Source organism: Quercus robur, chromosome 3, assembly GCF_932294415.1.
Source record: "Quercus robur chromosome 3, dhQueRobu3.1, whole genome shotgun sequence".
Classification (NCBI taxonomy): Eukaryota; Viridiplantae; Streptophyta; class Magnoliopsida; order Fagales; family Fagaceae; genus Quercus; species Quercus robur.
The window spans coordinates 66,733,869-66,746,739 of NC_065536.1; the positions used below are offsets into that span (position 1 = coordinate 66,733,869).

Sequence of the window (12,871 nt, forward strand, 5' to 3'; positions counted from 1 at the left end):
AGAGGAAAAAAAATGTCTGATTTTAATATTAACGTTAGTGTTAACATCAGTGTTATTCCACTTAATGGAAGAGGCCAGTTGGGCCAACTGCCCAAGTTTTATTCGTGAAGCATGGAGGGGAGCATTGACAAAAGATTTGACCTCCAAAATTATGGGCCATCAGACTTGACTAGTAACTACCAAAATCAACCACGAATTATTGAATTCAAATAACCTAAACCATGCATTAGCAAAGTCAAAGAAGAGTATGCAGCATAGTCAAAGAAGTACTGCCGAGCATTCACATTCAAGAGTTAGAAAAGTGGTAAGATATACACATTTTGGTCCAAAAATTGTCCATATCCCTGGGTATAGATGCGTAAATATACTTGTATAAATGATTTTTTAATTCTTTTTTTTTTCTCTCTCTTCCCATCTGCTATTGTCCACTGAGTTTGGGATAATATATGTATGGGCTCAAATCACCAATAATTCACTTTTAGATACGTTACACGGTTTATCGTTAAGCAGTGCTGTGTACAACAATGGCTAGCAAGGAAAGGCTCTTCAATCCAACTCTATTGCTTATAATTATCATGTCATCCTTGTGGGGTTCGTCAGCGGCCTTAGACACGCTAAAGCAAGGCGATGTTCTTAATTCTTCCCAGAACCTCGTTTCTGCCAAACAGAGGTTCACCTTAGGATTCTTCAGCCTAACTTCTTATTATGGAGACAAAAAAAACAGTTACTTGGGCATTTGGTACACAAATTATACGGAAAACAAAGTATGGATCGCCAACCGAAACAGACCTATTTCAGATGATTCAAGAGCGTTTCTTACCCTTGACCATCTGGGAAAGTTGATGATCAATTCCAGTGGATTTGGAGGTGATCCTTTTGAGATATATTCTGGTGGTGGAACTGAAAGCACAAGTGTTACTCTACTAGATGATGGCAACTTAGTAGTATCAGAAGTGAACTCCAATGGCTCTATTGGAAGGAGCTTGTGGGAAAGCTTCGATGATCCCACTGACACGCTTCTGCCTGGGATGAAATTGGGTGTCAATCACAAAACTGGGCGTAATTGGTCTCTTACTTCATGGTTGGCAAAAGATGATCCAGCATCAGGAGCCTTCACACTCGAGTGGAAACCCCAGACAAGGAGATTGGTTATGAAGCGGCGAGGGGTACCTTATTGGAGTAGCGGTCTGCAGCTGAGCAGCTCGAAGAATGTATCCTTGTTTGAATATATTCACCCCACCAAAGGTCAGGATTACATTATCAATACGGATGCAGAAGGGCAGTACTTCACTTATTCTCTTGACACTGAATTTGACTCGTTGGATCAAGCAAGATCGGCATGGCAGTTACAATACTGGGGCCCGATAATGGATCCGATAATGGATAGAAGTATTTCAATTATGAAGATGAATTTTTGCTATGGTTACGGTGTGGATGATGAAGGATGCGAGACATGGAATCAACCAGAGTGCAGGCTTATGGGTCGCCAAACGTTTGAGCAAAAATCTGGAGTCTTTACACATATGGGTCCTGATGGTCTACCGCAACTTGCAGGTGGTGTTTTTGATAAAATACCAACCATTGGTCCTGCTGATTGTAGAGATCTTTGCTGGAATAACTGTGACTGTCTGGGCTATAGTGGACAAGAAGGAACTGGATGCCAGTATTGGGAAGGAAATGTAACATTCAATCCTGATGATGGACGTTCTCGTTCAAGAGTTTTAAAATATGTTCTAACGAAAGAAGATCCTTCAAATAAAGGTTAGAATACGAAATAATGCTCTACCTGAAACTATAATTATCTTAATTATATCTATAATGTTTATATTGTAATTTTAATTGCAATATCACAGTGAGGTCATGACTTCATATAACCATGTTCGTGAAATATGTTCTAACACCATTAGTAAAAACAAAAAATTATGTTGAAAGGCCAAAATGTATACATTTCTTGGACTTTGGGTTAGTAGTTGTTTTTAGGTTTCCATACTCATAAGTGAGACACTTTCTTCTGTTTAATTTCGGTGGCTTTTGAGCGGAGTTATGCTGTGCCTTTGTGCTAGAACTCATTTCCCTCTCTCATATGTGTTTGTTTCTCAAAAAAAAAAAAAAAAAAAAAATCGGTGGCACTAGTTAGTCACATGCATTTCTTGCGACCCCTTTATTATAAATTTATATATATTAATAAAATAGTAATTTGGAATATTAATACATCAATTAAAAATAATGGTATATTTAAATTAAATAAATTTCTATTTCACTTTCCCACACTTTCTCAACCAAACAGATTAGATCCACCACCTTTTATCAAAATTGCTAGTGCCCTCCTCTCCAACAACATTCACCCCATTGTCATCTTAAACTCCCTCCAAAACACCTCTTTCAAGGTCGTCGATGTCCTCATTGCCTTGGCCATCCCTATCTCCACTAGCAGCTCGATCTTTCAGTACCAAGGTTTTAGACAATACTGCACTCTCATTCCTTCCTTCACTATTGATGCTTTTCACCTCCTCTTCACCGCTGTCAACTTAGAGAGTTTTTGGGAGTTGGAAGAACCAAAAGGTTTTAGGGACCAGAAAGGATCCGTGTTTGAGAGAGAGAGAGAGAGAGAGAGAGAGGTTTTTTCCCCAAATTCAATATAATTTTTTATTAAAATAAAATTCAAATTGAATATTTTATTTAAAAATGAATTTTATATTATAAAATGGTATCTGCATTTCAATTTTATTCCATCATTGATAGCAAATGGAACTTAGTTCAAGAGTCAATTTCACGAATTTGGAAAACTCAGGAAGTAAAAGAAAGAATTGAAAACTTAGTGGGTTAGTTTGCAATTAATCCAAACTCTAGGGGGGTGTTTTTGCATTTTGGCCTTATGTTAACGTTAGCATATAATTATTACCGCCAGAAAGGAAGGGAAATTAAAAAATAAGTTCACTCTAACATGCATATGAACATCAAATTATTACTGATTGTTTAGTGTAAATGTTGAATTGTATTCCTTTGTTAGCCTTTACCACTTCATGCATATGAGTTAAAAGGAAAACTATGCCCAACTAGACAAAAAAAATTTACCTTACAAAACAGTCCAGAGAAAAATATCGTGGTAATTAAAAAGATCACTCAGGTGTATTTTTAGTTTTTTCCTTAAAATAAAAAAAAAAAAAAAAAAAAAAAAAAGAAGAAAGAAGGTGTATTTTTAGTTACATGACATTTTCAATTGATGTGATTTGTTTAAATAATACACATGAAGGATCTTATAAATCATTACTTAGTGGGTTAGAGGAGATTCCTCCAAACTTAGTTTGGTGGAGAACTTAGTCCTAAATCAACTAGCTTAAGGAAAGCCATAGATTTTTCCCTTTGTTTTAGGTTTTAGACTATTGGCCAAATTCTTGTGTCAAAACAGAGTGTTATAAGGATGTTAATGTAATCATGTTTGGTTACATAAGAAAATTTAAGAGCCAAATTTCCTTTAGCCAAATAGATCCAAATTCCTCTCCTTTGAGTGTTTCTCTTAGTGTTCAGAATTACCTTTTGTGAGTTTCTTGCCTAGTGCTTGAACGGCTGAACTGTTAATTCTTTGCAACCACAGAGTTAGTTCTTCAACAATTAGTCGTTGTTGTTGATTATTAGAATTCCAAGATATTGCAGACGAGGTTCGTTCATAGAGAAAGTTCATGTGGAAGAATTTGCAGACGAGGTTTTGTAAGTATGCAGGTTGTTTACCCAAAAAAAACGCTAAGTAGGTTATTATACCTATTGCTTCTAGTGAATTTTGTAATCAAATCTTGGAATCTTCTGTAAGAAAGCTTCTAGAAACTACTTGAGAGAAAACTGTTTTGCTTCAATTGATTAGAATGAATGGAACTAATTAAATTACACTAAGGCTCTGCCTCATATACACGATACAGAGTAAAGAGGGAAAGAAACTACTCTAACTAACTTTTAACAAACTAAGCAATACTAATTTTACAGCTGTACAGTACTTAAACTTTCTCACGTGCCAACTATCTTACGTGCCAGTCACTTAAGTAAAACGCCACCATTTGATTTTAATTTTCCTTTCTCTTTTTCCTTATAAACTCTGTCGTTTTGCTCTGGCTTTACATCACTGCAACTGTGTTCTTCTTCTTTCTTCTTTCCTGTGTTATCTTCCTTCATGCCTTCTTTCTTAACTACATTCTCAACACTCCCCCTCAAGTCATGATTCACAAGATCATTGACTTGACTAGTTGAAGTTGTTAGACTTGGTGAGTAGATATCAATTAAACCCAAGCAATTGACCAATCTGCAAAAGGCTGGAAGTCCTAAAGCTTTGGTAAATATATCTGCTGTTTGAAATTTGCTTGAAACATAAAAGGTTTTAATCACACCCTCTGTTATTTTGTCTCTTACCTAATGACAATCAACTTCTATATGTTTTGTTCTTTCATGAAAAATAGGATTAGTTGCAATATGCAATGCAACCTAGTTGTCACAAAAGAGCTGAGCACTACTTGGATGATTAACTCTTAAGTCTCTCAATAATTGAAGAACCCACACAATTTCACAGGTTGTAGTAGTCATTGCCCTGTACTTTGCCTCTGCTAAAGACCTAGAGACTATACTTTGCTTTTTGGACCTCCAAGAGATTAAAGAATCCCCTAAAAACACACTATAACCCATGATGGACCTTCTGGTATCAGGGCAGCCTGCCCAATCCGCATCACAAAAGGCTTTCACTTGCATTATTGAGTTGCTAGAGAAGAACAAACCTCTGCCTGGTGTACCCTTCAAATATTGTAGTACTCTATTGACTGCCAACATATGCACTGCGTAAGTGATGTTAGGTCTGGTCAGAGTAAGATAGAGTAATCTCCCAATCAGCTTTCTATACTGAGTTGCATCTGGAAGCAACTTTCCTACATCCTTTGAAAGATGCAAATTTTGTTCCATTGGAGTTCTAAGTGGTTTAGACCCCAAGAAGCCTGTATCTTGCAAAATCTCCAAGCAATATTTCCTTTGGTTTAGACTTATACCCCTGTCACTTCTAGCAATCTTAAGACCCAAAAAATACTTCAAAGAACCCCAGTCTTTCAGGCCAAACTTAGTGTCAAGCAAATGCTTCAAGTTAGTAATGCAGCCAAGGTCATTGCCAATAAGAAAAATATCATCTACATACACTAGTAAAACAGTAAAAAAAACACCTTTAGTGTAGGTAAAAAGGGAGTAATCTGGCTTAGATTGGACAAAACCAAAATTCAACAATGTATAAGAAAATATGGCAAACCACCGCCTTGAAGCTAGCTTCAAACCGTAAAGACTCTTGTTGAGTTTGCAAACCAAAGGACCACAATTAGGAGTAGAAGCACACTTCCCCTTGCTGTGAAAGCTAGGTGGAAGACTCATATAAACTTCCTCATCCAAATCACCATGAAGGCATTATTCACATCCATTTGGTAAAGAACCCACCCTTTCACAGTAGCCAAAGATAAGACTATTCTGATAGAAACTAACTTAGCTACATGAGAAAATGTGTTAGTATAATCAAGGCCTTCCCTCTGTGTATATCCTTTAACAACTAAACGAGCTTTATACCTCTCAATGGAGCCATCAAACTTATATTTAGTCCTATAGACCCACTTATAGCCAATAGGAACCTTACCAGGAGGGAGGGTAGTTAAAGTCCATGTGTTAGTGAGTTCTAGAGCTGTAATCCCTTTATCCATAGCAGCTCTCCAATCAGGAGATTGGACAGCCTCATGGAAGGAAATAGGGTCTAGTGAGGTGGAATCAATTGCCATGACAAATTGCTTGTAATGCTTAGTGAGATTAGAATAATTAAGACAAGCAAATATGTCATAAGGTAGACCAAATGAAGGTTTAGAAGAAACAGGTGTGGAAGTGACAAACTTGCAGGAATAGTCTTTTAGGTAGGAAGGAGGGTTGTGTGGTCTGGTTGATTTTCTAGGGGCAAAGGAGAATTAGGCCTAGAGACAGATATAGGAACAAGATCATGCTCAAAATCAACAACACTAGGAGTAACATTTGGGAATGGAGAATGTGATTGGGAAGTAGAAATCTGATCTGCAGAAACATTGTCTACAAAATCAGGGAATGGAACTCTACTTCCATTTAAAAAAAATGGAATCTAAAAGGGAAGTAGAAATCTGATCTGCAGAAACATTGTCTACAAAATCAGGGAATGGAACTCTACTTCCATTTAAAAAAATGGAATCTGAAATAGAAGAATCAGGAATAGAATGAGGGAAAACAAATGAAGTTGAAGTAGAATCAAAAGAGGGAGAATTAGAAAGGATTAAGGAGGAAGAACTAGATGCAAAAGGAAAAATATGTTCATAAAAGATCACATCTCTAGAAATAGATATGGAGTTAGTTTCCAAATCCATGACCTTGTACCCTTTAATACCACTTGGATATCCTAGGAAAACACATTTCTTAGCTCTTGGTGCAAACTTGTGTCTGTTTTGACAAAGTGTAGAAGTGAAGCATAGACAATCAAAAGTTCTAATATGGCTATATGAAGGAGGTGTTTGAAAAAGCATTTCAGAAGGAGTTTTATTTTGCAAATGTTTTGAGGGCAACCTATTAATGAGATAGACTGCAATAAGAATGCAGTCACCCCACATTTTCAAAGGCAAGGAAGAGTGAAACCTCAAAACTCTTGCAACATTTAAAATGTGTTGATGCTTTCTCTCAACAATTGTATTTTGTTGAGGAGTTTCAACACAAGTTAATTGATGCAAGATGCCTTTGGATTTGAAAAAATCCTTCATAAAGAATTCTGTGCCATTGTCACTTCTAAGACACTTGATCTTTGCACCAAATTGAGTTTCAATCATGTTAGAAAACTGTTCAATAAGAGCTTATGTTTCTGACTTAGATTTAAGTAATTAAATCCAAGTACATCTAGAGTAATCATCCACAATGGTAAGAAAGTATTTGTAACCTTCAATGGTGGGAACTGAAAAGGGTCCCCAAAGATCACAATGCACAAGATCAAAAAGACAATGAGATACATGAGTACTAATAGGAGAAGATAACCTCTTTTTTTTTGGCAAAATGACAAATGTCAAAACAGACTGCTTTATTAGAATTTAAACCAGATACAAACTTATTAAGCAATGACATTTTGGCATAAGAAGGATGCCCTAAATGAAAATGCCATAAATCAACATTATTGACAGAAGGAAATGAAATTGGTATTTGTGAAGAAGCAGCAAGAACAGATGATGATGGAAAACTGTGTTGTAGTAGATAAAGGCCTTTTGATACTTTAACCAGTCCAATCATGTTCCAATTGGTTAGGTCTTGGATGAGGCAAAAAGAACCAAGAAATACAAGACAACAAAACAATGTTTTAGTGAGTTGATTAACTAATACGAGATTAAAAGTAAAAGAAGGAACACAGAGAACTCCACAAAGAGTAAGTTGATTTGAGATATGAATTGTGCCTATGTAACTGAAGCCTTTTCTCCATTGGGCAAATTGACAAAAGTGTTAATTATGGATGTAATAGAGGATAAGCAAGATACTGAATGGACCATATGGTCTAAAGCACCAGTGTCAATAATCTAGTCATTGGATTTATAAGCATGCCTACCAACTATATGAGCAGAAAAAATGGAATGTGAAAAATTGGGAGGCAACCAAAAAAGGTTGCCTGAAAAATTAGCAAAATAAGGTATAGAAGAGCTAAGGCCTGCAATAACAGCAACATTAGTAAGTGGAGACAAGACTGAGGCAACTTGGTGAGAAGGCTAATAGGCATTAGCTTCCTTGAAAGATTGAGAAGCAAGGAAGGAAAGCAGTTGCTCACACTGACTATGAGTGATGGGACACTGAGATGCACTGAATTGAGACTGTGGCATGGACAATTGAGGCTGTGGGGTGTAATGCATCAAATCAGTTTGATTGGGAAAGCCTTGCATAGGCTAAGAAGTAACATTCCTAAATCTACCATTGTTGCAAAAGAAACTTCCAAGAGAGCCACTGTTAGAAACTTGATTAGCAGATGCCTTCCCTTTGTGCTTATAGCCTAGAGGATATCCATGTAGTTTGTAGCATTTATCAGCTACATGACCAACAAGACCACAGTAAGTGCACACATGCCTCTCCTTTTTTGAATTTCCATTCTTTCCACCTTGATTGCCATGAATCCCACCCTGATTCCACCCTTGAAACCCCTTAGGATTAGAATTTTTAGCAAACAAAGCTGTTGGTTCAATGACCAAATCAACTTGACCAACTTGCCTACGTTTTTCTTCTTATAAGATCAAAGAATAGGCTTTGTTCAAAGCAGGTAGTGGCTCAGTAATCAAGATTTGACTAGTAACAGTGGAATAACTGTCATCGAGTCCCATAAGAAAACGAAAAACTTGATCTTTTTGTTGAGCATTCAGTTGATTTCTTTAAGAATCACAAGTACAAGCAGAGAAAGATTGATAATGCACAAGTTCATCCCATAAAATCTTAAGTTTGATGAAATAAGAACTCACCGATAAGGAACCTTGTGAAAGGTTCAAAATTTCTTTCTGAATCTCAAAGAATCTTGGAACATTTGGCTGTGAAAACCTATCACGCATATCAATCCACAATTCCCTTGCAATGTGAATGTACATGACACTGGTAGCTAGATCCTTGCTCAAAGAATTCACCATCCACAAAAGAATTGTGGTGTTTGCTCTGTGCCATGCATTGTACGAAGGATGAGAGAGATCAGGTGTAGGAATTGAACAATCAAGAAAGTCAAATTTGTTTCTACCACTGAGAGATAAAAACACAGCCCTTGACCAACTAAGGTAATTTTCTGGACCAATCAATAGTTGGGAAACCAAAACAACATCAGATAGTGGAATGAAATAAGGGCTCAAAGGATTGGTATTCAGATCATCCATTGAAGGAGCTTGATTGGATGATCTATGATTTGCAGTACTAGAAGTGTTTGTGGGAAGGGCTTCAGAATCTAAAATAGTGTTGGAGACGGAAGCCATTGATGAGCTATTCAAGCTCTTATACCATATCAAAGAAAGCTTCGAGAAACTACTTGAGAGAAAACTGTTTTGCTTCAATCGATTAGAATGAATGGAACTAATTAAATTACACTAAGGCTCTGCCTTATATACACGATACAGAGTAAACAGGGAAAGAAACTACTCTAACTGACTTTTAACAAACTAAGCAATCCTAATTTTACAGCTGTACAGTACAGTACTTAAACTTTCTCACGCGCCAACCATCTTACGTGCCAGTCACTTAAGTAAAACGCCACCGATTTTAATTTTCCTTTCTTTCTTTCCTTATAAACTCTGTCATTTTGCTCTGGCCTTAAATCACTGCAACTGTGCTCTTCTTCTTTCTTCTTTCCTGTGTTATCTTCCTTCATGCCCTCTTTCTTAACTACATTCTCAACACCTTTGATCTTTTTTTTTTTTCCTTTTACATGTTCAATGACTATAACTTTTGTCCAAACAAAGTGAGATTGTGAGTGGCGAATAGGCGATACATAATACTTGATCTTTTACCATTATCATGAAAGGAAAATAAATATGAATTTATTTGTACATATAAACAGATGATAAGGAAAATAAGAAATGGATTGTACCAGTGATCGTTTCTGCTATACTTGTGCTTTTCTTTGGCACCTTCTGCTTATGGAGGATATATCGACAACGAGGTATATAATCACAAATAATATTCTTATTTTTATTTTATTTTATTTTTTGCATTGTGTTCAAATATTTATGCAAAATTTTGTGAATGACTAGTATACTTTGATATTATATATATAACAAAACAGTTGACGTTGAAAGAAGGGAAGAGAAACACCTACTTGAGCTCACAACACCTGATAGATTATTAGATGCAGATGAGCTTGAAAAAGACGGAAATGCAAGACATAATATAAAAGTGTTCAGCTTTGCATGTATTGTAGCAGCTACAAATAACTTCTCGCCTGAAACTAAGCTTGGAGAAGGTGGTTTTGGACCAGTTTATAAGGTAGGTTTCCCCCAAAAAAAAAAAAAAAATGTTAAGATGTTTATTAGCTTATGATTGACACTGTTGAATAATCGATGTTGTATAAACTAAAGGGAGCATTACCTGAGGGGCGAGAAATAGCAATAAAAAGGTTGTCAAGAAATTCAGGACAAGGATTAGTGGAGTTCAAAAATGAGCTTATTCTTATAGCTAAACTCCAACACATGAATCTTGTCAGACTCCTTGGATGCTGCTTTCAAGGAGAGGAAAAGATGTTGATTTATGAGTTCATGCCCAACAGAAGTTTGGATTCCTTTCTCTTCGGTTAGCATTACTCTCACTTTATTCTTATGTAATTTTACATATTTTGCATTGAATATATCATCAATTTAATTATGAGTATAATGAAATCATCATACTTCACTATTCCTTGTAAGACAGATCCAACTAAAAATTATCTATTGGACTGGAAAATACGAGTCAATATCATTGAAGGGATTGCTCAAGGACTACTTTACCTTCACAAATACTCAAGGTTAAAAGTAATACATAGAGATTTGAAAGCTAGTAACATTTTGCTAGACGAAAACATGTGTGCCAAAATATCTGATTTTGGTATGGCAAGAATTTTCGAGCGTGATGGATTGGAAGCAAATACTAATAGAATTGTCGGGACATAGTAAGTTAGAACTTGTTTATTTTGGTAGTTAGATGAATTATTTGTTCTTACAACTCCACTAATCCATTGGTTTTTGTCTTAGTGGTTACATGTCCCCTGAGTATGCCATGGAGGGCATTTTCTCTGAAAAATCTGATGTATTCAGCTTTGGTGTTCTAATGCTTGAAATTGTGAGCGGAAGGAAAAACAACAGCTTCTATAATGTTAACGGCCCACTGAACCTCGTAGGATATGTAAGTTTTTAAAGCTTATTACAGATTTAGCTATCTTCTTCACCAAATTTTTTTTTTTTTTTCACTTTCCAAAATTTTGATATAAATTATGTCTATTTAAGGCATGGGAGTTGTGGCAAAGAGATGCTATGAAAGACATAATGGATCCAACTTTAAAAGATTCATGTCCTATGCACCAATTGCTAAGATTCATTCACGTGGCTCTCTCATGTTTACAAGATAGTGCGGCGGACAGACCTACAATTCTAGAAGTTATTTCTATGCTTAAAAATGAAACTGCGCCACTTCCCATTCTTAAAATGTCAGCAATTTTCACGGAAAGCAATGTCAATAATGAAGATTTACAAAGAAAAGGGTCAGAAAACTGTTCAGTAAATGGCTTGTCCATTTCTAGAATGGATGCAAGATAGAGGTATGACTTTCCACAACTATGCATTTCTATATAGTTACACTTTTTTCCCCTTTTAAAATACGATAAAAATAAACGAAAATGAAATATTACAAAAATAATTCAAAGGAAATGCAAACTAGTATTTACATTCCCCCTTGGGGAAAATTATTTTATACCCTCGAACCTTGATTTATGATAGGGTGGTATTCTTTCCTGTCACATAAATAGTAGATCTCACAATGAATTTAATTAGCGTGTCCCATTATTCATCTAAGAAAAGTACCACATTGATCATCTTACTACAACTGTATTGAACAATTATTCCATATCATTAAACCAACATGGTCTATATAAGTTCGATGAAAAAAAAAAGTATTGAAAAGTAGATCCAGCAAAATCTGAACTGAATCCATTAGTTCATTCAAATTCAGTGGATAAAAACAAGAATAAATAGGAAACCTTGTATTTGAACCAGCCACTCAAGCAAGGAGGGTAGGAATGACCGAGGGTTACACGAGTACCCATTTCTTCTTCTTCTTCTTCTTAGAGAAACCCCGCCCCTAATTTCCTTTTATTTTAAATTTTAAGTTATTATTTAAACCATTTATAGAATAGTTATATTTCAAACTTTTAAATTTTGAATTTTGAATTTTTATTGACCTGTTTTAATTTATACTAAAGCCATATTAAATTTTCTTTATTGTAAATGAAATATTACTCTCTAACTTAAGTTATATTTCTTAAATATGAATATTTTTGGTATTAGATTTAGAACTAAAATAAAGTGGTTTTTTTTTTTTTTTCTTTTGGTAAGTTTATTACAGATTTTTTGTGTGCAAGTTATTATTTTTCTTTACCTATCATGTTATATTTTATTCTTAAAACTTTTTATATTTAATTATTTTATAAGTCATTAATTTTATTCATATTTTATATATGACAGGTGCTCTCAAGGATGATCTTTGGACCACGGTATCCAATTTTTATTGTTCTTTCATGAAATTATTAGAGTAATAAGTTGTTTTTGAATACAAGATAGAAATTCTACTCTAATCTAATCTAAGTATATATGTGTGTGAAGCTCTCTCCTTAAGACTTGAACCCTAACCCTTGCCCCCAACGCCTCATAAGCACTTATACTTATAGAGTGACCATTGCACCAAGGATATGTGGTGGTAGAGTAATAAATTGTTAAAGTTATTAGTTTGTGTTCCTTTGTTGTACTGAAAGAAATATAAACAGAGTTTGTCAAAATTTCTTATTTATTGTTTGTATGTGAAAAAAATAAATAAGAGAGTTTGCTCATCTAAGAGCAACCGCATCAGTCCTTCCAAAATAGAAAAAGTAGACAATTTTACACATTTTACCCAAAAAATACCCACATCAATGAACCTAAACTTGTTTAAATTTCCATTATTGCTAGAATAACCGTGTATATTTACACAACTACTGTAGCTTTGCATTTCACTTTTAACCTTTTTATTCTTTTTTCTCTCACCAAGTCAGACTGTTCTCAATTTCTCTCTCTTTTCCTCTAGCTCCAAGGCCTCTTCTTTCTTGATCTCACACACACTCTCTTCTTCTAAG

At 35.2% G+C, this 12,871-nt stretch overlaps 1 protein-coding gene across 1 annotated transcript; it reads left to right on the top strand.

Annotated features, from left to right (window-relative positions):
* Nucleotides 1–399: 399 nt before the first annotated feature.
* Nucleotides 400–12,549, top strand: LOC126718999 (G-type lectin S-receptor-like serine/threonine-protein kinase CES101). The gene is made up of 8 exons (XM_050421469.1): nt 400–1,761; nt 9,578–9,679; nt 9,803–10,002; nt 10,095–10,305; nt 10,423–10,660; nt 10,743–10,893; nt 10,995–11,305; nt 12,228–12,549. The coding sequence occupies exons 1-7, from the start codon at nt 525–527 to the stop codon at nt 11,301–11,303; spliced, it is 2,448 nt and encodes an 815-aa protein (XP_050277426.1). The 5' UTR covers nt 400–524; the 3' UTR covers nt 11,304–11,305; nt 12,228–12,549.
* The last annotated feature ends 322 nt before the right edge of the window (nt 12,550–12,871 follow it).